At 41.3% G+C, this 26,333-nt stretch overlaps 1 protein-coding gene across 4 annotated transcripts in view; it reads left to right on the top strand.

Moving 5' to 3' along the window:
* SHLD2 (shieldin complex subunit 2) overlaps positions 1-26,333 on the top strand; it is a 92,052-nt gene that overhangs the window by 27,355 nt on the left and 38,364 nt on the right. Inside the window, exon 1 of one of the 4 annotated variants that reach the window (XM_008519263.2) lies at positions 14,008-14,114. The exons of 2 other annotated variants lie outside the window; for them this stretch is intronic. In XM_008519263.2, the coding sequence (XP_008517485.2) occupies positions 14,012-14,114 (103 nt within the window). In that variant the 5' untranslated portion in view covers positions 14,008-14,011. Of the gene's footprint in view, positions 1-14,007; positions 14,115-15,527; positions 15,800-26,333 lie in introns of those variants that run through there. One more of the 4 variants, XM_070569463.1, reaches the window with a different exon arrangement.

Below are 26,333 nucleotides of genomic sequence, written 5' to 3'. Positions count from 1 at the left end.
GCACAGAAACGTAAGGGTTTCTGCTCTTGATGTCATGCATTTGGCAAGAGTTATGGTAGCATGAAAGTAATGTTGCCTCTTTTTGCTCTTTTTCCCTCAATCTCATTCGTTTTTATTTTTTTACTTTTCAGGACAATTTTGTTAGACTTCTTTGTGTCCACAGGTCAGATTTAGTTGCTAAGGTGGGTTTTAGGTCCTTGAGAAGTCCTTAGGTACAGTAGTCCCCTCTTATCCACGGTTTTGTTGTCCATGGTTTCCGTTTCCTTTGGTCAACAACGGTCTGAAAATATTAAATGGAAAGTTCCAGAAGTAAACCATTTCTAAGCTTTAAACTGTAGGCCGTTCTGAATAGCTTGATGAAATCTTGCGCTGTCCTGCTCCCTCCTGCCTGGGATGTGAATCATCCCTTTGTCCAGGGTATCCATGCCTTGTGCCACCCGCCCCTTGGGTGCTTAGTAGCTGTCATCAGATCACTTGTCTCTGAATTGCAGTGCTTGGGTTCAGGTCACCCTTATTGTACTTATTAATGGTTCCCAAGCACAAGAGAAGTGATGCTGGCAAGTCGGATTTGCCAAAGAGAAGATATTGTTGTTAAACTCTTGCTGTGCCTAATTTATTAATTAAATTCTATTATAGGTACGTATATATAGGAAAAAGCAGAGTATATATAGAGTTTGGTACTATCTGGGGTTTCAGGAATCTACTGGGGGCCTTGAAACGTATTTCCCCTGGATAAGGGGGGGCTACTGTACCTGTTTCTCCATCTTCCACATTTTTTAAATACTTTTTTCCAAGTTGTACAGTTTAAGGAGTTAAGTAGTTTGTCAGGGATTGTTCAAACAGTCATTCTCAGTCTGCACCTTCATTTCCCCTTCTCAGAGGGGACCACTTTCAACTCTTAGCTGTTTGGTATTTACCTGTGGGTTTTTCAAGTAACGTTTTTGAAGTGATGTTATTTGAGTTTTCAGTTTGGGAACATAACTTGTTTATATGGTTTTCTCTGTCCTTATCGTTAACTCAGCTCAAAATTTTCTACCAACTGCCCCAATTTCCTGTTTTCTTTCACATCCTTTATTCAGTCAACATTGTCATCTTGAAGAGGTCCTCCCAGGGCAGTGCTCCCGTGTGGAGTAGTTTCTGTCTTCTCCTAGCGCCCAGCTATCCCTCTAGGAATTCTCTTTTCTTTTCTCCTGTGTTGGGTCTTCTGTTCTTCTCTCCCATGTCTTTCTCTTTCTTGGTTTGTTCCTACATTTTGCTGAAGAAAGGGTGAGCGGGAGGCAAATTATTTGATACTTTGCATTTCTGAAAATGCCTTTATTTTCCTCTCAACCTGGATGAATAGTTTGGCTGTGTATAATGTTCAGATTGGGAATCTTCTTCCTTCAGAGTTTTGATGATTTTGTTCCGTTGTCTTCTCGCTCACACTGTGGCTGCTGGAAGTTCCAAAGCACTGATTCCTCATCTCTTGTAAGTTGCTTCTCCATCTATGGAAGCCTGGAGGATTTTTTCCTTTGTTTCCACTGTTTTGAAATTTCAAGAAGATGTGCTTATTATGAGTGTATTTTTTTAATCCAGTATGTGTGCGTTCTGTATTTTCAATTAGGAAACTCACATTGTTCATTCTGGCACATTTTCTTGAATTGTTTCATTGATCTTTGTTCTCTTTTCTCCTCTCGAGGCTCTACTGTACAGATGTTGAATTATCTTGACTGCACCTCCAATTTCCGTATTTTTTTCTTATCATCTACTTTATTCTTTATGCTTTTTGATAAATTTCCTTAAATTTAATTTCCAAGGGCTGTTTTAAAAAGAATCTTGTTTTTTTTTCCTGTGAGGAAGATTGGCCCTGAGCTAACATCTGTTGCCAATCTTCCTCTTTTTTTTTTTTCTCCCCACAACCCCTCAGTGCATAGTTGTATATCCTACGTATAGGTCATTCTAGTTCTTCTCTGTGGAATGCCTCAGCATGGCTTGATGAGCGGTGTGTAGGTCCATGCCCGGGATCCAAAGCTGCGAACCCTGGGCTCCTGAAGCAGAGTGCATGAACTTAACCACTGGGCCACAGGGCCTGCCCCTAAGAATCCTATTTTTATTTTTCGTAGATGGAATATCTACTCTTACCTCTCCAAGGATATTAATGATAGGGTTAGAATTTTTTTTCTTTAAAATTTTCTTCTCCCTACATTGTCTGTGTTTCCTTCAAGTTCTTTTTTTTTTTCTTTCTCTATCTCTTTTGTTTTCTGGTTTTTGTGCCAGAGGCTTTCCTCAGATGAGTGGCAATCCTTAGCTGTCGGCAGGTGTGGCCCTAAGAGTTGGTTGGAAGCTCTGAGCACATCTCTGGTACTTGCTGACTGTGAGTGAGTTCACCGTGGGGTCACTTGGCTTTGCCATTTGTTCGGGAGCCCTCGATATCTGCTTCTGATTCCTTTCTGCTTTCCCCACAGAAGAGCCTTTCACTCTCCTGCCTGGTGAGCGAAGGTCTGTGCGCCAGTTCTCTGGGCGTCGAGTGACAGGAGTGGCCTGAGGGTTCAGCGTTCGGTGTGTGTGTGTGTTTACTTAACCCCCTTGCATTAAGTCCTTCTCCCACAGTGTGCTTTGTGTCCCTGTGTTCAGAGATCCTCTTCAGAGAATAATCCCCTAGGATTCTGCCTTGGTGGAGGAGGCCTGGGAACCCTCCCACGTGGAATTTAGGATGGCATTGGGAGAGTAAGCCCTTTCTTACAGAGCTTTCAACCAAGCCTTCTTATTCCGTGCTCCCTTCACCCCTATTTCTAGAGATAGCACCTGTTACCAATTCCTGAGCCTTTTGAGAATTATGTGGACTAAGTCAGGCTGGTTTTCGGCTTTCCACATTCCCAATTTAGGATTCTTGGTTTTCTTGGATCTGCTGTTATTTACCGTTGGTCCATCTGCTTCTAGCCTTTGAACTTTGGTTCATGCCTTAAAAATACCTTATTAGCACAAATTTGGGAAGGAATGAAATTAAATATATATGTTCAACTGTCCATCTTTGCCCAGAACCTATTTCTAGATATTTTTTTTGTTGTTGAAGCATTTATTTATCTATTCATTTTTTTTTATTGTGGTAAAATACACATAACATTTATTAACCACTTTGAAGTGTACAATTCACTGGCATTAAGTCCATTCACAGTGTTGTGCAACCATCACCACTATCTAATTCCAGAAATTGTCTATCCCGCCTAAAAGAAACCCCATAACCATTAAGCAGTCATTCCCTGCTCCTCCTCTCCCCCAGCCCCTGGAAGCCAGGAATCTGCTTTCTGTCTCTCTGGATTTGCCAGATCTGGCAAGACTTTTTTTTTTTTGAGGAAGATTAGCCCTGAGCTAACTACTGCCAATCCTCCTCTTTTTGCTGAGGAAGACTGGCCCTGAGTTAACATCCATGCCCATCTTCCTCCACTTTATATGTGGGACGCCTGCCACAGCTTGCCAAGTGGTGCCACGTCCATAGAATGGCCCAAGGAAGAGGCATCTGCCATCGATGGCGGGAAAGGAGAGACCAGCCAAATTGTCAACAGACTTGTAATGGCCACCTGTGGGCTGGTGTGATGGGCTGGAACCCTAAGGAGCCTCAGTTCTTCTTGCACCAAAGAGCAAGTCTGCACCCACCCTCCAGCTCTTAACCATAGGTCTTCACTGAGTGCTCAGGGGTAGGAAGCCCCAAGCCCAGGCCCGCAAAGTAGAGCTGACAGGGGTCCCTCCCAGGGCACATGGAACTTCCCGCACATGCACAGCAGCCACCCTCAGAAGGCAGGGCCTTGAGGGCAGGAGAAGGAGTGGAGCAAGAGAGCTGAGAGCAACCCAACGGAGGGGCTCTAGGTCTCCCATGATGGAAGGTTGAAGGCAGGGAGAGAGCTGGAGACGTCCTCTACCCCACCCCACGCTCTGGCACTCTGTGCGTTCCATCCCTGGGGACTGAGACAGGCCGGGAGAGGTAAGAGTAAGCCCCCTAACCCATTTTAGGTCTTCACACCCTGTCGAGAAGCTGCCCTCCAAAAGGAAGGCTGGGGCGGGGGACCGGGGCTGGAAGAGATCACCTGAGCTGCAGAAAGCAAGCTCTGGGATGGGAAAGCAGAGGGAATTCTCTAGCAAAGGAAAAACCTGGCAGTCACGCTTAAAGCAGAGAGAGACCTCCCAGTTTTGTTTTTTAAATATACTTTATTTTTTGGAACAGTTTTAGATTTATAGAAAAATCTCCAAGATAGTTTGGAGAGTTCCCATGTACCCCACACCCAGTTTCCCCTATTATCCACACCTACAGTAGTATGGTATATTTGTTATAAGTAATGAGCCAATATTGATATGTTCTTTTTTTTTTTTTTTTTTAAAGATTTTTATTTTTTCCTTTTTCTCCCCAAAGCCCCCCGGTACATAGTTGTGTATTCTTCGTTGTGGGTTCTTCTAGTTGTGGCATGTGGGACGCTGCCTCAGCGTGGTCTGATGAGCAGTGCCATGTCCGTGCCCAGGATTTGAACTAACAAAACACTGGGCCGCCTGCAGCGGAGTGCGCGAACTTAACCACTCAGCCACGGGGCCAGCCCCTATTGATATGTTCTTTTTAACTGACGTCCATACTTTATTGACATGTCCTTTGTTTTTACCTAATGTCCTTTTTCTGTTCCCAGATCCCTTCTGGAGTCCCACATTACATTTGGTTGTTGTATCTTTTTAGGCTCCTTTTGGCTGCGGCCGGGCCTCAGACTTCCCTTGTTTTTGATGATTTTGACAGTTTTGAGGAGTATTGTTGAGGTATTTTATAGAATGTCCCTCTGTTGGTATTTGTCTCATGTTTCTCTCATGATTAGACTGGGGTTTTGGGTGTTTGGGAGGAATACCACAGAGTTTAAGTGCCATTTTCATTACATCATACTGTCAACACGACCTATCGATGTTGATGTTGACCTTGATCACCTGGTCATCAAGGTCATGTTTGTCAAGTTTCTCCACTGTAAAGTTACTATTTTTTTTCTCTTTCCATACCATACTCCTTGCAGGGAAGTCACTTCTGCACAGCCCACACTTAAGGAGTGGCTAGTTATGTTCCCCTCCTCAGGGGCGGAGGATCTGCATAAATTATGTGGAATTGTCCTGTGCAGGAGATTTGTCTCTTCTCTCTCCTTTACTTATTTATTCAGTCATTTTTTATCTCAGTATGGACTCATGGATATTTACTTTATACTTGAGATTATAATCCAATTACTACTTTATTTGTTTTGTTGGTGAAATTGTTCCAGCTTTGGCCATTGGGAGCTCTTTCAGTTGCTCCTATGTCTCTTTGTCATAGCCGCACAGTGTGTGTGTGTGTGTGTGTGTGTGTGTGTGTGTTTGTGAGCACTTCCTTTCTTTTTGGCACTACGTGATGCTCCAGGTTCATCTTGTAGATTTTTTGCTGCAGTCCTAGAATCAGCCATTTCCCGAAGGAGCCTTGGTTCATTTTATTGGAGAATGGAGAAACCAAGATCTAGATGCTAGGTGTGCTGATTGCTACTGGGGTGTTGTTGCTTGTAGACTCTTTCGGCTGACAGAGGCCAGGAAATATACGTGCAGATACCAGTCTGTGTATACTCACATATCTATAAATGTATCTATATGCACCCGTCTATATCTGTATTAAACTAAATGTGAGTTCATACTGATGTATCCAACTTGAATTCATTACCATGTAGATGGTTCTGACCTCCTCCCCTTGTTTATCTGTAAACTCTTACTTCAATAGTGAGAAAGCTGGCTGACATCATTGACTGTCTGTCTACTTAATTGTTCAGTTCCAGGATACGTGTAAAGTACTCCCATGGTTTTGAAAGCTGGGGCTTAGCTGTGAAGCACAGGCAGACCTCTGGAATCTTACCTGGGCTCAGATCCCAGACCCTGCTCAAGTGAAAATTCTGATCCCCTCCCTCTAAATATTTGAAGCCAGTGATGAACTGAATCAAACTAAAGCTGCCTCAAAGCCCAGACCCGGCTGAATTACAGGTGAGACTGACTCAGACCCCTTCCAGTGGCCTGACAGAAGGGTCATGTCTCTTTCCAAAATTACTTCAATCACTAATGTGTTTTGATGCAAACTGTCTGGCTTATAATAAAAAATTACAAGAAAATGTGACCAAACGTTAAGAAAGGAAACAGTCAGTAGAGAGAGACCCAGAAATAATCCAGATGGTGAAATTATCAGACATGGTTTTAAAGGTAACTATGAAAAAAAAATGCTACAGGATCTAGTGCAGGAAAAGATGGGGATTTTCAGCAGAGTGATGGAAACTATACCAGGGAACCAAATCAAAATTCTAGAAATGAAAAATACAATATTAGAAATGAAGAATGCATTACATGGGCGTAAGAGCTTCTCAACATGTAAGAAGAAAGGATCAGTGAATGTGAAGACCTGTTGACAGAACATTTCCAGGCTGGTAAACAAGGAGGACCAGGAGTAGACGAGGGGTGGAGAAGAGCTCACAGAGCTGGGAGATAATATCAGATAGTCTAACACATGTGTAATTGGAGTTTCAGAAAGAGAGAAGAGAATGCGGAAGACATGTTTGAAGAGACAATGGTCAAGAATGTCTAAAGTTGGTGAAAGACATCAGCTCACAAATTCAAGAAGTTCAATGAGTAGATTAAATACAAAAAAACCCAAACACGAACCAACCAATAAAAAAAAAATCCCAGACCAGAGCACATCATAATCAAACTGCTGAAAACTAAACAGCAGATCTTACAACCAACAGAAGAATAAAAGACACCTTAAATACATGAGAATAATAATAATATGAATTATGGCTAAATACTCCCCAGAAAAAATGGAGGCTTGAAGATGATGGAATGACATCCATAAAAGTGCTGAAAGAAAAAGAAACCTTTCAACCTAGAATTCTATATCCAGTGGAAGCAGCCCATGAAAATAAAGGAAAAACAAAGATATTTTCAGACAGATTAAAAAGTGAAACAATATTTTTTTAGCCAATTTGCACTGCCAAGAAATACTGAAAAATGTTTCACGAGCTAAAGACAAAACAGACCAGATGGAACCTTGGGTCTGCAGAAAAGAGTGAAGAACACCAGGAATGATAAATATCTGCATAAATATAGAGAAAACTTTTTGTGTACCTTCACCTAAAATATACACACACAGACTGTTGACTGTTTAAAGCAAAAATGTTAATATATATGGGGTTTACACCATATATAGAAGTAGAGTATAAAACCATGAGAATTCGAAAGGAGGGAAATGGAATTATCCTGTCATAAGGTCCATACACTCTGAATTAGTATACTCTTATTTGAAGATAGATTGTAATAACTTCAGGTGCACATTTTAATCTCTAGAGCAACCTCTAAAAAATAACACAAAGAGAGATGCTATAAAAACAGCACATCTGCCAATGCAGAATTAACCGCTATGAAAATTGTCCTCCTCCTGTAAACAACTAGAAAACAAGATAAAAGTATATGAAACAACTGTTTTGAGACATTGGCCGGATTGCAGTACAGAGTAGGGAAACCCGAGTAGAGCCTGGGAGAATCTGTAGAAGCTCAGGCAACTAGAACTTGTGGGCTAGAAACTGGAGCAGAGGGCACTGCAGTGAAATTTATAGAACTGAGAGATTGCTGGAGAGCTATAGAAGGGTCTTCTCAAATCCTTTGTTGAATATTCATCCACACATGCAAAGTATGCAACTCCACAGTGCTGGGGAAAGTCACGCTGGAAATCAGTAAGTTGAACAATTCCAGGGGCTCACACAGTGCTGGGAGTGGACTGTGTGTCTACTAGGTATAGTGGAGAGACTGTTTCCTACATGGGGCATTGGCTAGAGACCTTAGAGAGGGATTCAATTAGCCATAGACTAAAGGCCTCTCTAAACCCACCCTAACAATGCATAAAAGCAAGTTTTGAAAGTATCAAATTGATTGCAAGTAACTCAGCTGTGTGCCAAAACTAAGTCCAATACTCTTTAAAGGAATACAGTAAAAACCAGTACCCAGCAATTAAAATGTCCAGTATCAAATAAAAGATTACTAGGCATACAGATAAAACAGGAAAATGACCCATAACCAGGAGAAAAATCAATCTATTGAAAGAGACCTAAATCAGAAAAATTCCTGATGATAGAATTATCAGACAAGGATGTTAAAACAACTATTATAAATGTGCTCCATATATTCAAGGAGGTACAAGAAAACATGAGCGTGATAAGGATAGAAATAAGTGGTAGAAAAAAAGACTCAAATGGAACATCTAGAGATGAAAAATACAATATACAAAATAAAAAAAACAACAACATTGGATGGGATTAACAGCAGATTAGAAACTGCAGAAGAAAACATGATTGGACTTTTAGAAACAGCAATAGGAGCTATCCAAAGGGAAGTGCAAAGAGAAAAAAAGACTGAAACAAAATTAATAGAACATCAGTAACCTGTGGGACAATATCAAGTTGTCTAATAAATGTATAATTGGAGTCCCGGAAAAGAAGGAGCGGGTGAGCAGAAAAATTATTTGAAGAAATCGTGAATAAAAATTTCCAAATCTGAAGAAAACCACAAACCGTCAGATCCAAGGATCTCAGTGAGCCCTAAGCAGAATAAACATAAATAAAATCATACCTGGGTCCATTGTAATCAGATTGCTGAAACTCAGTGATAAAAAGAAATTCTTAAAAGTAATCGGAGGGAAGAAAGATGCATTACTTAAAGAGGAACAAAAGCAAGATTTAAAATTATACAAGCCAGCAGACAACGGAGCAAACTCTTCAAAGTCCTGGAAGAAAAACAAAAGCTGTCACCTTAGAGTTCTATTCTTAGTAAAAATATCTTTAAGGAATAAAGACTTCTTTCAGACTAATGAAGATGAGGGAATTTATTACCAGCAGATCTGCACTGCATAAAATGGTAAAGGAAGTTCTTCAGTCAGAAGGAAAATGGTACCAGAAGGAAACTTGAATGTGTACATAGAGTTCCAGAAGTAGCAACTATATGGGTATATATTAAAGAGATTTTCATTATTTTTAAGCTCTTTAAAGGATAATTAATTGTATAAATTAAAAATAGTCACAGCATACTTTGGGGTTTATAATGTATAAATAAAATGTATGACAAAAATGGCACAGAGATTAGGAGGAGGGAAATGGAAGAATGCTGTTGTAAGGTTCTTAGACTAGGTTAAGTGGTATATTATTTGAAGATTGTGTTAAGTTAAAGATGTACATTGAAAATCCTATAGCAGTGGCTAAAAAATAATACAAAGAAGAAATGATACGAATAATAATGCAGTTAAAATAGTATTTGGAGGGAAACTTATTGCATTGAATGCTTATATTAGAAAAGAAGAAAGGTCTCTGGTCTAGACCAGAGATCAGCAAGCTTCTTTTGTGGGTCACGTCCAGCCCATCACCTGTTCTTGTGTGGCCTGTGACCTGGGGATGGTTTTTACATATTAAAATCGCTGAAGAGGAATCAAAAGGAGACTCATCTTTTATGATATGTGAAAGTAATAGGAAATTCAAATTTCAGTGATCATAGAGTTTTATTGGAACATAGCCATGCTCATTTGTATATGTTATCTGTGACTGCTTTCCTGCTACATCCACAGTGTAGACTACTTGTGACAGACTGCATGGCCTGCAAAGCCTAAAATATTTGCTTTCTGACCTGTTATAGAAAACATTTGCCAACCTCCCCTATGGGTCCTACAGAGTTTAAAGCAATAATATAGGTATATATTTCTCTTTCACCGCTTCTATTCAGCATTGAACTAGTGGTCCTAGAAAGTATAATAAGCCAAGAAAAAGAAAATAGTTAAGCATAAAAATTAGAAGAGAAGCAAACCTTTTATTTTCGTGTGATGTGATTGTACACATAGGAAACCCTATGGAATCTACAAAAACAATTTTAATAAGTGAATTTAGCAAAATCAGTATGCAAATATCATTTGTAGTTCTGTATACCAGCAATGAACAATTTGAAAATGGAAATAAAATCTATCATTTCCAATAGCATGAAAAAAATACCAACTGCTTATGAATAAATCTAACTAAGGATATGCTCTTAACACAGAATGGTAGAAAACGTTGTTCATGTAAGTTAAAAAAAAAAGACCTAAGTAAATGGTGATATTCCGTATTCGTGGATTGGAAGACTCAGCATTGTTAAGGTGGAATTCTGGATTCAATGCAATCTTCATTTACATCCTAGTAGGCTTTGTTTGAAGGAATAGGATAAGCTGATTCTATAAATTTATCGAAATGCGAAAGACTAAGAATAGCCAAAAGAATTTTGAAAAAGACAGAGTTGGAGGCCTTTTGGTTGCTGATGTCAGGATTTTCCTTAAAGCTACAGTAATCAAGACAGTGGTGTTGGTGTCAGGATAGACACGCGTAGATCAATGATACATAACAGAGATCTGGGAAATAGACTCTTACCTTTTCCCACCAAAGTGCCATGTCAATCCAATGGGAGAAGGACAGACAAATAATGCTTTAACTTGATATCTGTGTGGAAAACAATGAGCCACCACCTCAATTCACTCCAAAACCAGAAACTAACTTGCAATGAATCTTATATCTAAAATGTAAAAGCAAAACCTATACAACTTATGTATCATCTCCAGCTTCATAACAAATTTCCTAATACCAAGTGGCTTGAAGCAAGAACTATCTGTTACATTACAGTGACTCAGTGTCAGGAACTCAGGAGGATCTCAGCTGGGTAATTCTGGCACAGTCTCTCGTGAGGTTGTCGTCAAGATGTTAAACATGAGTGCAGTCACCTGAGGCCTTGACTGGGCTGGAGAATCCTCTTCTGAGAGAACTCGTTTCCCATGGCTGTTGGCCAGAGGTCTCAGTGCTTCACCAGCCGTTGGCAGGAGACTAAGTTCTTCACCACCTGAGCGTGTCCGTGGGGCTGCTTGAGTGGCCTCATAACAAGGCAGCTGGCATCCCTCAGAGCAAGTGATCCAAGAGTGAGCACAAAGAGGAAGTGGCATTGCCTTTTGTGACAAAGTCTTGGGAGTCACGTGCCACCACTGCCACCATATTCTGTTCATCATTCCAGCCCAGCTGGAGCTCATTCGTTGCTGGTGGGTGTGCAAAATGGTACAGCTACTTTGGACAACTCTTTGGCAGTTTCTTTTGAAGTTAAACATATATCTATCCTATTGTCGACGAAAATAATCCATAACCAATCTGTAAATGAAAATTTGGGTGAGTTTATTCTGAGCTGAAATCTGAGGATTATAACCCGGGAGAGTCTTTCCACAAAGGAACAGAGCACTCCAAAGATGTAGGGGTACATAGGGCGGTTATATACCCTCAAAGAGGGTGTTTCACATATGGTTGAAATGTCCCCCCCACAATAGTCACAAGATTGCCCTGTCTGCACAGCACTTGATGGACACAGCAGGTAGTGGGTTTGCTATCTTGGTGGGTGTAGCAGGAGGCAAGTCTATTGTCTCGAGCTGGGTGGTCACAGGTGAGCGCAGCAATCAGTTTCTAGCCTAAGGAAAGATGCTTAATCCTTAAGGAGACGCCAATGTTGGGAGGGGGAGGGAAGTTGCACCTTTATCTCAAGGGCCTTTTGCTCTTGCCATAGGGAATCTCTAAAACAGATATACAATGCATGCTCAACGGCCTCGGTCAGGCCCTTTTGGAAAGACAAGGTCAGGCGGAATTAGGTTTACACCAAATGGCTTCCTCATATGTTCCAATATATCCTATTGCTTGCCATTTTTATTTGACACTATGATTTGGCAGTTCCACTGCTAGATATCTGATGAAGGGAAATGAAAACGTATGTTCAGAAAATTGTCAATTCAAGAATGTCCGTAGCAGTCTTATTCATAATAGCCCCAGACTGGAAACAGCTGAAATGTCCATCTGCAGGAAAATGGATAAACAAACTGTGGTGTATTCACAGTACCCAACAACTGACACATCCAGCAACACAGATGAATCTCAAAACATTGTGGTAAGTGATGTGAGCTTGCGAGCTTGGCAAGCCGAGGAGTCGAAAGAAACATTTCTTGGACTCTCAAGGTCTAGTAGTAGTGCTCCTTTATTCAGAGAATAGCATGGAGTAGCACAGGGACAGGACCCCTGGGCAGTGAAGGGCTGTAAGCATGGGGAAGGGACCCGTGGGCAGTGAAGGGCTGTAAGCACGGGGACGGGACCCATGGGCAGTGGAGGGCTGTAAGCACGGGGACGGGACCCATGGGCAGTGGAGGGCTGTAAGCACGGGGACGGGACCCATGGGCAGTGGAGGGCTGTAAGCACGGGGACGGGACCCATGGGCAGTGGAGGGCTGTAAGCACGGGGACGGGACCCCTGGGCAGTGGAGGGCTGTAAGCACGGGGACGGGACCCATGGGCAGTGGAGGGCTGTAAGCACGGGGACGGGACCCATGGGCAGTGGAGGGCTGTAAGCACGGGGACGGGACCCATGGGCAGTGGAGGGCTGTAAGCACGGGGACGGGACCGTGGGCAGTGAAGGGCTGTAAGCATGGGGACGGGACCCCTGGGCAGTGAAGGGCTGTAAGCACGGGGACGGGACCCCTGGGCAGTGAAGAGCTGCAATGGATTAAGGGCAGGGCTAAATTTATAAGGCATAGGTATGTGAGTTACTTCTTTACAAGACAAAGGAAAGATCATGTAAAAAAGCCTTTAAAATGGTATCAGCGCAGGTGGGGTCTGGTTATCGGGTGGTCCTATAACTTTGGCTGCAAGTCAGGTTGAATCAGGTCAGGACGTCCTGTGCTTCCCGGAGGAAGATATAGATCGGCATGTAGGCCAGGACGCCCTGGGCTTCTTTCCCTGGGGCAGCTGTGATTTTCATCAGGAAGCAAAAGACACTAGACATTAATGAGCATATACTGTATGGTTTATATGAAGTCCAAGAAAAGGCAAAGCTATCCTAGAGTGATAGAAATCAGAAAATCATTATGGGTTGGAGAGGGAGGGAAGCTGGGAAGGGGCAGCAGAGAACTTCCGGAGGTCCAGTGTTCTGTATCTTGTTTTGGGTGACGCTTACATGGGTGTAGACAATTGTCAGTAGTCATTGCACAGAACTCTTAAGACCTGTGTCTCTTCTTGAATGTTTAATTATACTTCAGATTTTAAAAAATAGAAACGAGAGTCTAGGGGAAGAGTGTTTAAGGCCAAGAGAGCAGCAAATGTACAAAGGGGCCGAGATGTCCTTTGGGATATTAGAAGGGAAAGGAAGAGAATGGTAGGGTTTAGGTGAGGGAGGTAGCTCTGTGTCCTGTAGTTTGTTACATTTAGTCCGTATTTTAACTTGCTAAGCAACAGGTAAATTTGAATATTTAAGTTTTTGGAAGCTTAGCATCCCATTATGATTATAAAATAGAGAGAGGGAGGGAGGAGAGACAGACAGACAGAAAGAGAGAGAGAGACAGACACAGTGGCGGGGGTGGGGGTGGTGGAGAAGAGAGAGAATGTGTCAGATAGGAAGGGAGCAAGAATTAAAGGAGAGAGATGTCCTCTTCAAAGCTATTCGTTATTCGCCTCTTTATTAAGTTTTTAGTGAACGTTCTTTGATAGGGAGGCTCCTTTCTGTTGAAGTTTTGTTCTTTTTGTACCTCTCTGGATAAGTCAGTGCTTTGTGAGTACGTTTCGTTTGACTCTGGTGGAGTCCTAGCTGGGATTCTAGCTCTACAGTGGTGCAAAGACAAGATCCAGAGAGACAGTGTGGTGTGGTGTGCAGTCCAGAGCTCAGCCTGCGCTGTTTGGGTTCCTGCGTTCCGTCCTGGCTCCTCCACCTACAGGCCGTTTGACCTGGGGCAAGTTCCTTCACTTTCGTACACTTCAGTTTTCTGAGGGACAAGGAGCTGGAGAAGGGAAACCAACCAGGAGGCCGTGGCAGATAATTCAGAGGACAGTGATCTGAACCAGAGCAGTAGCAGGGGAGGGTGGGGAAGATGGGTCAGGGTCTGAATCCGTCTCAAAGGCAGGGCTGAAAGGATTTGATGACAAATGGGAAGTATGGGAAAAAGAGAGCAATCAGAGAGGACGCCAGGAGTTTTGGCCTGCGGAACTGGAAGAATGGAGTTGCCATTTGCTGAGATGAGTATGACTTTTTACAAAGGTATATCAGGGCTTAAGGAGCAGAGTTTTTTCCCTTAATTTTCTTTGTTGTCTTTCCTCTTTTTTGTGGGGTGGGTGGAGATGAAAGCCAGCACGGGGTTTGGCAGGCAGACCCTGGACCCACCTTATGCCTATGAGGTCATGGTTGCTAGTCTTCAAGTTCTGTCCTTTTGATAACAGGTGGTGGGGGAGAGGGAAGGTGAAGTGTGAGCCTTTAGGACTTCTCCTTTGACCTTCCTCAGAAGGGGTGAACCCTGGACAAGTTGAGACATTTTCTGGCAAGACTGGATCCCCAAAGTTTTCTACTGTTGTCTGCAGCTTTGTTACCCAGAACCTGACCCAGACTCTCTTTTTCCCCCTTCGTTGCCAAACAGGTTAATTCTCTTTTCTACCTCATTTATTTATCTGTGTCTTGAGATTCTCAAACGCGTATTATAATTTTTAGGTACAGTTCAGCCTTATTTCAATTAGTATTTCATTGTTATTTAAGGATTTTTAATAGGAAAACTGAACAGAATGTTTCCCTCTACCTCTCAAGTTCCTGACTGTTATTATAACGTTTCAGATAAAATGGATCAGGAGACACACTCTTTACTCACAGAACGTTTATTCGTATATTTATGTGCTTCGTAACTAGGATGACTATGTAATTTATCTCCAAACAGAGACAGTTGTAAGAGCGAAAAGGGAGACACGAGGATAGCATGCTTAAACTTGGACTGCTCCAGGCAAATCGGAATGTGTGGTCTCTCTATTCTTACGGCACAAAAGCAGCTAGATTAAGGTCCACTGCCTGTTCAAATGCTTGGACTTTCCTGGGAGAAGGCAAGTGCCTGGAACATGGTGCGGGTGGGAAAAGTTCCCCCTGGATGGCAGGCGGGACTGAAGCGCCCTGCCCTGAATAACCTGAGGGCACCTGGGGCCGTGATGAGGACAGAATGGCACAGAATGGCACTTTCTCGCGTGAAGACTGGAGACTGTTGCAGAGGAAATCAGAACTCGTGCAGGGAGATTTAAGAAATCTCTTGTCCACTCACAGGGTTGTTTTAGAAGCTGTGACTTCAGTGACAAGGATGAATGATAGCTTTCAACGTCTGTTGGTTTTGTTCTTGAGGGACAAAGAATATATCTTATATCCTCTCACAAATCCCATAAAATGCACCAGCGTTCTATCATTTTAAATAGGAAATTCAGATACTAGCATTTAGTAGCTATTCTTAAGAGTATTCTTAAGAGTGAAGAGTTCAGCATGAATAGTACATGGATTGTTAGTACTCAGTGTTATTGCTTAGCACAATGAATTAAGATAAATTGGATCGATTAAATGAGGTTAAAGAATAAAAGAACTATTTCTTTTTTACCACCATGTCTATCAGTTACTATGGAGATCACTTTTTTTTTTTTTTTGAGGAAGATTAGCCCTGAGCTAACATCCACTGCCAATCATTCTGTTTTTGCTTGAGGAAGACTGGCCCTGAGCTAACATCCGTGTCCATCTTCCTCTGCTTTATATGTGGGATGCCTGCCACAGGATGGCTTGATGAGTGGTGCCATGTCCGCACCCGGGATCCGAACCAGTGAACCCCGGGCTGCTGAAGTGGAGCGTGTGAACTTAACCACTGTACCACCAGGCCGGCCCCCACATAATTTTTTTATATAGGAGAAGAAATGGTTTCTAACTTCAAGGTAAATAGTGGTAAACTGAATACTATTTTTTAATATAAAATAAAATCTTTCCATATATGATTTTCTATAGTCTCCTTGTTTTACATATTAGTATATTGAAGAAAATTTTTTAATGATATTATATGTTCTGCATGATTTTAAATGGCTGTATATATAGTTTGCCTTTGTGTGGATCTGACATGATGTATTTAACCAGCCCTCCATCAATGCATATTTTCCTTACTTTTCTAATATTATACACAATACTACTATGAACATCCTGGTAGCAAGATCTATGAGAGTTTATATGATGTTTTTTGCTTTTGGTTAAATTCCTGAAAGTATAATTGTAGGGCCAACAGGTAGAATTGTAAGACCTTCGACATACATTATCGTATTGCCCTCCAGAAAGGTTTTGCTAGTTTGAACTCCTGGCGCTATGAGTCATTCCTGCCCCCTTGTATCTTTTTAATGAAACTTTGCAGTTTGATAGGTAGAAATGTTTTCTCATTAACTTACAGATTTTTCTCGGAGCATGAATCTTTTTAGCGTTTTGAACCCTGTTATTTTTTTCTGTGGTATATACCTGCTTATCTTCTTAACCCATTTTTCTATTACTTTGCGTGTGGGTGTGTGCACATGCTTGCCTACTCCTCATATGTTAAGGATGTTAATCCAAGTGTAATTTAAAATTTACTGTTTTTTCATTTGGAAATAACCGGGGAATTGCAAATGAAGCAACAGGAAAGTACTTAGGACCCTTACTAGTGAAATTGCTTTTTAAGATGCTAACAAAGCTGTGGTAAGACTGGAACTCTCAGCGTTGTTTGTGGCTTTATAAACTGTCCAGTTCTTTTGCAAATGACATGATAATAAGTATTAAAAGCCATAACAAAGTACATATTTTTGACCCAATAATTCCAGACCTGGGAGTTTATCACAAGAAAATAATTGAAAGAAATAATGCTAAATGCCCCAAATCATTTATTGCAGCAATGGCTATAATAGTGACAAGTTAGAGACATAGTAATGAGTTAGAGAGTGATGCTTAATGAAATTAGATTCATCGTTAAAGTATTAGGCTAGCATTAAAAATGATTAGGAAGATTATAGATTGACGTAAAAGGGTGGCCATATATGGATTGAAACAGAATGCAAAATTATTTCAATTTTATGATTACAATCTTGTAAAAATACACATTAAAAACAAAACCTTTGGGCCGGCCCGGTGGCGCAACGGTTAAGTTCACACATTCCACTTTGGTGGCCCAGGGTTCGCTGGTTCAAATCCCGGGTGCGGACATGGCACTGCTTGTCAAGCCATGCTGTGGCAGGCGTCCCACATATAAAGTAGAGGAAGATGGGCACAGATGTTAGCTCAGGGCCAGTCTTCCTCAGCAAAAAGAGGAGGATTGGTAGCAGATGTTAGCTCAGGGCTAATCTTCCTCAAGGAAAAACAAAAACAAAACAAAACAAAAAACAAAAACCTTCAAGGAAATATAATGGGTTGGTTTTTGTTTGTGTCTCCAAGTGTGTGTATAGAGTTTCCGAGGTTGAGGACTCCAACCTTTGTTGAGTAAGTGCTCTGTGCCCTTCTCATAACTTTAAGAAGCGATTGATCATATTCTCATTTGACAGATAAACTTAATTCTTACTTGACATAGAAAGAAATTTAATTTTTTATTATGGATGTTTTCAGATATGTATAGAAATAGAAAGAATAGTATAATGAACCTCGTGGAACCGTCACCTCACTTCAACAATTTCAAGTTTGCATTTTTAGTAAGTTGGAGAGTAGAGTTTTAACCCATGTCTGGCTTGGTCCAAAACCCATGCTTTTATCACAATCCTATGCTGCCTCTTCATTTTATCATTTGATGCTAGTGAGTAACTTTATGACACTTAGTGTTTTTCGTGAAATAGACCTGGAAAGGCGTTATAACAGTGAGTTTCTTAGGTTGGTAATAAGATGGAGAAAGCACTTTCGTTTAACCACTTACATTTTGTAATTAGCATTTTTGTTGCAATGTTCTGCAAAGACAAAGCCTGCTGATAGGTTCATCTGTTTTAGAAATCTTTGACCCATTCATCAGACTCTGACCATGCTGAAGATAAAGGATTATGGTTGTATTGGTCTTTCTGACTGAAGTGGCCTTCTCCAGATTGATAAATTGTGTAATTATTAACTACGGTAATGGATATGTACTTGCGAGTTTCATGTGGTATCTTAACGAGCTTTAACCCCCTGAGTACACCCAAAACATAGCCTAGAATCACTGAAATTGATCACTTATCCATAACTTAACACTCAGTCTGTGTATTTTTGCCCTAATCACCACATCCCATTGCCCTGCTCACACACTCACAACTCCTATGCTTGTAAACTAGAAGATTTAGTAGCAGCAGCCTTAGCAATAAAGACTTCTTCAAAAATTACTCTTTTTTGAATTAACAATACCATACTTTCTAGTCAATATTTTTTTTGGGGGGGAGGAGTCCCACACTTACAGGGGTATATATTTAGACAAATAAGTGAAGGTGCATGAAGTAATTATTACATATAAATAATCTTGTGTTTAATAGAACTTTGAGTGGTTTCAGACGCCATCTTGTCCTGGGAGGTCTTCTCTGAGCTCTCATGACTGCTTCCTGTCCCTGGGTGTCTTCCCCTGCCTAGGGGGCAGGTAGGGCTCTGCACCTCAGGGACTGTGGCCTCATGAGCTCAGAGCCATAACCCATATCCAACTTGAATCCAAGGACTGTATACTCTAGTCTAGATATAGAGTCATTTAGTCAGATTTTCCCCTCAAGAAAGAGGCTAAATAGAACGTTGGTTTTTTGTGTACTGTGATTGTGTCACATGTAGTGATACTGGAAGTATAATCTGCTGTTAGGGAGACTGGTTGGTTCGGTATAGATTGGTAAGGCATAACTGGATATTGAGTAGTTAAACGGGTGGGGTTGGATGAACTTCTGCAGAGCTGTCTGGAATGAAAAGAAAGAGATGGCCCAAGGAAGATGAGAGAGAGAAAGAAGAATTGGAGAGGTGGCATTGCTGGTTAGGAAGGAGCAGTGTCCTAGAAACGGAGAGAGTTTCACAATTGGAGGGGTGAAGTACTCTGAGTACTTCTGTGACAATTTGGACTTCACCGTTGTCCTAGGAGAGAGAGGAAATAGAAGTCAGCCTTGTAGGGCAGGAAGACTTTTCCTCTACCTAATGTGGGTTCGTCTGGCCGGAGAACGAATTAAATTCACATGAGACAGGACAGCAAGAGAAAATTAAACAAAGCTTTATGAGGACCATGGCCCGGAGCCTTTCTTCCCGAAGGAAGAAAGGGCACTGAAGAAGTGGGGTGCACAGAGTGGTTATATAGCCCCAGCGAGGATGTTTCACATAGGATTGAAATGTCCCTCCCACAATAGTCACAAGATCGCCCTGTAGGCACAGCGCTTGATGGACACAGCAGGTAGCAGGAGGCAAGTCTATTGTCTTGAGCTGGGTGGTCACAGGTGAGTGCAGCAATCAGTTCCTAGCCTAAGGAAAGATGCTTAATCCTTAAAGAAATGCCAACGTTGGGAGGGGGAGGGAAGTCAGTTACAGGAGGTTACCAGACAAGCACAATAAACAAATGCAGATTTAAGTCCTTGCCTTCCCCATTGATTAAGAGTTTCTAGAGATAAGGTCATCTCCCCTTCTTCCTGGTACAGAGGGAGATATCTTTACAGATGGAGAGTTCCTTTACAATGTAAATGTCTCTTACAAAGAGTAAGTAAATTCTACTTTTCAGTTGCTTTCCTGTCTGTAAAGAAAGCAGCCTCAAATAATCCTCATGCCAAAGAGACATATCTTGGCGTGGCCAAGACCACTCCCCCACAGTCTGCAGGACGTTCAGGAGAAAATGAAGTGAGGACCCAGAAGCGGTGAGTGCCTTCGCTGGCTCTCAGCGCTTTGGAGCTGCCACAGAGAGGGCTGCCCCTTGGGTGAAGTCCCTGAGGCTGCCTTCCTGGCTCCTGTGTTGGGGTGGGAGTAGGGAGGACTTGGGGCCTGTATTGACTCCTTTTCTCTGAATATTATTTAAATTCAGTTTCAAAATTTTGTCTCTAACCATAGTCCAAACAGTCGATGAAAAATGCAGGTAATGGACAGTCCTGCTTTGTTTGAGTTGCCCCAGGCGTCTCCCTCTAGGGACACCTGTCAGTTTAATCCTGTGTCATTTTCTCTCTCCCAGTAGACCCTAAGCACCACCGTCCAGCTCCTTGTTATTATTGCTGAATTCCCAGTAGCATAATGCCTGGCACGTAGTATTGAGTGTTTGTTACGTGAGTGATTGAATGAATAAACCAATAATCATCCGTCTTTTAAGCACAGAAGAATTCCAATTTGCTGGTCTCACAGAATCAAAAAAAAAGTAGAACATTTCAGGAAAGAGACATTAATAAACGATTTCAAATGGCAGAAAGATAAGGACTGAAAACTGACCTTTGGATTTGGCTGTTAAAGGTCATTGGTTTCCATAGTAGAAAGCATTATGGCAAAATAATTAGAGTAAGAGCCATTTTTAAGTGAGTTGAAGAATAAATGGGGAGTGAGAACAAAGAAACGACATAGAAGTTTGTCTATTTTGTCTTTAAGGATTTTATGCTAAAGGGGAGAAACTGTTGGAGAGAAACCCAAAGATTCAAGAAAAGGGAATTGATTATCATAGTGAGTTTATGCATTTGATTCCAATATATCTAAGTATTCCCATCCACGTGTCAGATAGTGTATTTCTCCCTCTCCCACTTGGTTTTGATCTATCTTTTGAAGTTTTTTTTTTTTTTTTTGCTGTTTTTGCCCCCTAGTGGCCAATCAAAGAATGATGCTTAAATGGTAAAATGTCAGTCAGGTCTAATATACCAGTCATTCCTTGTGCAGGTTATTCTTTCTATGAGGGTTAGATGGGGGTGGGATATTGTTACCAAAACCAAAGTGGGTTCCCTGCCGGTGAATTAAACCAGACTCTGCACCAGAAGTAGTTGTCTCACAAAGTAAAGTATATTTGCAGCAAATAGGAGACCATGTGGAATCATTTCCCAAGTCGTGGCTCCCTGAGCAAAGGGAAGCAGAGACATTTATTTGGGATGAGAAATGAATATTCAAAAGGGGGAGGTGGGTATTCACTTGCGCAGGCTCAGCTGGAAAAGCTGCTTCCACATACACTGCAGGTTACGATAATGAGGCCTAAGCTCCTCCTGGGGAGATCTTAGCATTGAAAATAAGGCAGAGGTCCTAGGCTTAGCTCTTGTGGTGAGGCCTGGTCTGGTTCAGGGAGGTTGGTGATTGCATCTCCTTAACATAAAAAAGGGGAAGAAACAATTAGGAAAAACAGTTAAATGCTTCCAAACCCACCCTGAGTTCCTCGGAACAATTAGCCTGTGACAGAATGTGGTTGTAGTAATTAGCGATGCTTAGTACTCTTTGGTTTGTTATGGGTCAAAACTTGACACATAAACTTACTATAATTTGGTTTCCTTGGTAATTATTCACTATTATAAACTGTTTGAAAATTACAGTATATCTTTAATACATGAACAGCTGCCGTCATTGTCCTCAACTCTTGTTCTGCCATGTTGGATTTAGGGCCATTGTTTCATGACTATTGAATGTCATACTCAGTTTGAAGATTGTGAAAGAAAAGCCTGAATGACCAAACAAAAAAGATTTGATTATTAGGAAAATAGTACACATTCATTATGCATCACAAGAAAACTTTTAAAATATAGAAACCTTAAAAAATTTGTCCTTAATCTTGCTTCTCAGTATTTTTTTTTTTTAAGATTGGCACCTGAGCTAAGAACTGTTGCCAGTTTTCTTCTTCTTTTTTCTTTTTTTTCTGCTTTTTCTCCCCAAAGCCCCTTGGTACATAGTTGTGTATTTTAGTTGTGGGTCCTTGTAGTTGTGGCACGTGGGATGCTGCCTCAGCATGGCTTGACAGGTGGTGCCATGTCCGCGCCCAGGATCCGAACCCGTGAAACCCTGGGCCACCGAAGCCGAGTGCAGGAACGTAACCACTCGGCCACGGGGCCGGCCCCCTCAGTGTTTTTCTTTCTAGGACATTTTTATATTATAAAATATTTCTGAACAGTATAAGAAACACCTCTGTAGACACACCTAGTTGCAGAAAATAAAATGTGTTCAGTACCTTTGAAGCTCTTTGTGTGCCCTTTGCCTATCACCTCCCCTTCCTCGCTCCCAGAGGTGACCACAATCCTGAAGCTGGTGTTTTATTCTCAAGCATATTTAAAAACTCAATATATTGCTGTCATAAGTTATATATTCTTCAGATTGCTTCTTTTACTTGAAATTATGTTTGTAAGAGGTAACCAAGTTGACATGTAACTCTTGGTCCTTTATTTTTGCTGCCATATAATAGTCTTTCTCTGAATATTCCATGATTTATCCATTGTCCTCTTCATGGACTTTTAGGTTCTAAGTTTTTTGCCTATGAAGTCGCCCATGGTCGTTCCTGTACGTGTTTTCTTGTGTATGTATGTACGAGAGTTCTCCAGGGTGGAAACTTGGGAGTGGAATTATTTGGTCGTGTGCCATGTGCATCCTCAGCTTTACCAAATTATTCTTCAAGGTGGTATGCCGATTTACTGTTCTACCAATCAGTCTAAGAGTATCATTACACTGCTTAAATCTTTTCCCAGTTCTTTGAGTATGAAATAGTATTTCTTAGAAACAACACCAAAAAGAAGACTTGTACTGTAGGATATTTAAAACGTGAAAAGTATAGAGATGAGTGGAGTGAACTCTCTGTGTGGCATCACCTGCTTCAACGGTTGTCAACAGGTGGCCCATCTTCTTTCCTCTACACCCGCACTCCTTCTCCCCTCCCAGTGTTCTAGAGAAATCTGAGACGTCACACCATTTTATCTGCAAGCGCTCATTATGCATCTCCAGCACAGAGCTCTTTCAAACAGAGCCTCAGTAACATTATCCCACTAAAAAATAGCAATAGTCCCTTTATGTTATAAAGTATCTGTTACATTTGTTTCTCCAATTATCTTAAAATATTTTTACACTTGTGTCTTCAAATTAGGATCTAAATAAGGTCCATACGTTGTGAATTGGTCTCAATCTACAGATACCCTCCGTTCTTCCTTATAACATCTACCTTGTGATCATTAATGATCATTAATGATCATTGCCTAGGAAATCCACTAATTCATTAGGAGCTGCAAAATGGTGCTATTCCATCATTCCTTTTGTTGTTGCTGTTTATTAGCAGAATACCTCCATAAGGAGAGACTTCCTCTCATTAAATAGTTGATCGTCCTGAGATACTGTCAGTAAAGAAAGGATAAATTTTCTTTCCTTTCATTCACCAATTTTTAAAACAATTATTTAGTCATCCGGTATCCTCCAAAGGCAATCATTGACTGAGTCTGTTTTTATCTGTATGAACTCATGGATTTAAACATATTTGATGTGCTCCAGTTCATTACCATAATCATCCTTATTGATGCTCAGATTGCCCAATTTTGTCCAGTGGGAGCCTCTTAAGTTGGCTCCTGAGTTCTTTTGACACAAAAACCCAGTAGTCTTGCATAGTTTTTTTGCTTTCTGGTATGAAGAGGTGTTTCCAGTTCATCATATACATTTCCTGCTCCAGACCTGGAACCAGCCATTTCTCTAAGGTGTCCTGGTCACACAGCTGCCCTCTGCCTAGCACATACCAGAATTCCAGTCTCTCAGAAGGAAAGCAAGTGTTTATCGTAACATTGTCTACATAGACAGTTTAGGTACAGAGAGCCATTCTTAGCAAGGAGTGGTGGGAACCCTCATGAAATCTAAATTCACAGATTGCAGCCAAGGGCCCACCCTACAAGCAGGCCTCTTTAAGACAGTAGTCTCAGGCCTTCTATGTTAACTCATTTCTGCAAAGGTGTCTGTTTTTGTGGTGAGGAGGAGTAAGTAGAAAGTTGGATAAGGATTCAGGCGTTGAGAGGGGAGGGCGTGATGGAAATGTACGCGTGGTCGTCATTAGCGGATAGAGGTTTTAGAGCCCTGGGACTGAATGAAATCATCTAGGGAGTGAGTTGAGAGAGAGATCCGGTACTTGGCCCTTGAGCAAGATGTTGAGATGAGGAGCCAGCAAAGGAGACCGAGAAGGAGCAACCGGGGAAGTAGTATGAGGAGAATGGGAATCAAGAGGATGGGGTGTCCCTGAAGCCAAATGAAAGAGTGTTCCAGAAGGAAGGAGTGGTCAGCAGTGGCAAAGGATGCTGATAGGCTGAGTATGCTGAAAGTGGAGGGTTGACTGAGGGCAATGAGGGGGTTATTAGAGGCCTTGAAATACGCTGTCTCAGTGGAGTGGTTTTGACCAAAGCTGAACTGGAGTGGGTTTAAGAGAAAACAGGAGCAGAGGGAGTGTAGACAATTCTTTCAAGGAATTTTGCTGTAGAGGGGAGCAGAAAAATGATGCAATAGGTGGAGGGGGATAGGCGGAGAGGAATAACAGCATGAGAGAAACTAACAGCGTGTTTGAGTGTTGATGAGGATGCTCCAGTACAGAGAGAAGAATCAGGGATGTACAAGAGAAGGGGAGAATTGTTGGGAGCCTGAGTAGGAAAGTGGGAGTAAGACCTAATGTGTAATGGGAAGGGGATGGCCTTTCAGAGAAGCGTGGACAGGTCATCCTGAGTAACAGGAAGGTGGGCAAAGTATAGGGTGTGATTGAGGTGGTTGGTAGATATGTTGTTGAGAACTTGTAAATGGAAATGGTAGCATGGTCACCAGCTGCACTTGAGGAGAGGGGAGGAGACGGTGGAGATTTTAAAGAGTGAAAAGGTATAAAAGAGTTATCTTGGAGAGTGAATGGATAGGGAAAGATAGGATTGCTAGGTGCCACCTTGAGGTTAATGGTAATGAACTCAAAATGAGACTAGTCGTCAGATGATGGTGTATGTTTTTATTCCTAGTTACTTCCAGCCTTTGGGCTACAGGTACAGAGTGGATGATGATTCAACTAGTGTTCGAATTTAGCTGGGCGAGAGCCTTAGAGAGGAGAGCGGTAGAATTAGAGAGGTATGAGAGGGAGTGATTATAACAGTGGACCGTGGAATCTAAGCTGGTTAAGGAGGGAAGTGAAGAGTGAGGCTGTAAAACGTGGTACGATCGATGCGCTCGAGGTAGGTCCCACGTGGTCAGAGGATTGTGGGAGCTGTGCATCCAGAGGGAGTGGGTTGGAAGATAGGAGAAAGTAGTCAGAGAGTTAAAAGCTTAAAATTGAAATTAGGGAAGGGTCTGCAGTTGTTGATAATTGTAGGGTATATGGTTCTGAGAATGGATGACTGATGTAAGGTGGAGAATAAAATCAGGGGAGAAGAGGAGGTCAAGGAACCAAGAGGCCAGGGTATTGGAAAGATCATCCCCATTGCTATTGAAATCACAAGAATTGTAATCGGAGAGCTTATTCGATTTGGAAGAGGTGACAGTGAGCAAATCTTCAAGGAATGATAAGAATCCTTGAGGATTACAGCTGTCATTTCTTGGCTTGTTCCTCCTTTTCTGTGTACACTTCCGATACATCCACGCGGACTTTTCATGATTCGAAACCTTCTTACCTTTTCACAAGGGACTCTGTACTGTATTCAGAAGTTCTTAATGGTTACCACGTCTTTCATAACTCTGCCTTTTACAGATACTGTTTCTTTTGTTCTCATGCTCTTAGCCACAATGCTCACCTTCTGGTAGCGTTATTGTTTCCCCTTTTATAGTTTATAGTATTTGTTACATAATGTATTTTGAAACTGTTAAGTTTACATTCACTACCTTTCTCTACTTTTTGTTTTTTCAAAACCAGGCTGACAGTTCCTTTAGGCCAAGAACCTTATCTGTCTTTTTGTCCCTGTAGCACTGTAAAAAAATTTTCAGCCAACTCTAGGAATAAATCTATTTAATCAATACTTTTTGAAAGTCAGTTATTATCCAGTATATTGTGGTATGATTCTTTATTTTTATCTCAGTAAATTTGATGCTTATTTATATCAGGTGCCACAGTTAATGAAAAAAAGTTTAAATTATAATGATTCTTTTATCTATATATTACAAAGGACTAGTCAATCTTTCTATTTGTATTTTAGAGAAGATTAAAAAATCTGGAAGCAATTATTGATTGTGCTAACAGATTACAGTAAAGATAGATAATACAGTCACTTGTATATTTTGAGGAGAGCCTCAATTTTAAAATTTTCTCTCCCTTCTGGTTTGAGCCTTGTATTTTGGTCTTGGAAATTGAGTTCACAGTTGAAGGAAGGAAGCCCTACACTTACTAAAATAATCTAGGGAGTAAAGAAAACAGGAAATTTAAAGGTGACTATAATACAGTTAAACAAATGCCTTTTCCTAACTTGTCATTTACATGGTGTAAGTTTATACAAGTTTATTTACTCATTTGATGTTAATATACTAGTTTTATTTTCCTTAAAGAGAGTCTTTATGTGAGCTTTTTTGGTGGATATTTTGATTTCTCCTTATGATTTCTTGTACATTTATGAATTTTATCGT

The sequence above is a fragment of the Equus przewalskii genome, chromosome 1 (genome assembly GCF_037783145.1).
Source record: "Equus przewalskii isolate Varuska chromosome 1, EquPr2, whole genome shotgun sequence".
Classification (NCBI taxonomy): Eukaryota; Metazoa; Chordata; class Mammalia; order Perissodactyla; family Equidae; genus Equus; species Equus przewalskii.
The sequence above is the reverse complement of the archived record's forward strand: the minus strand, read 5'-3'. Positions and strand labels throughout refer to the sequence as shown.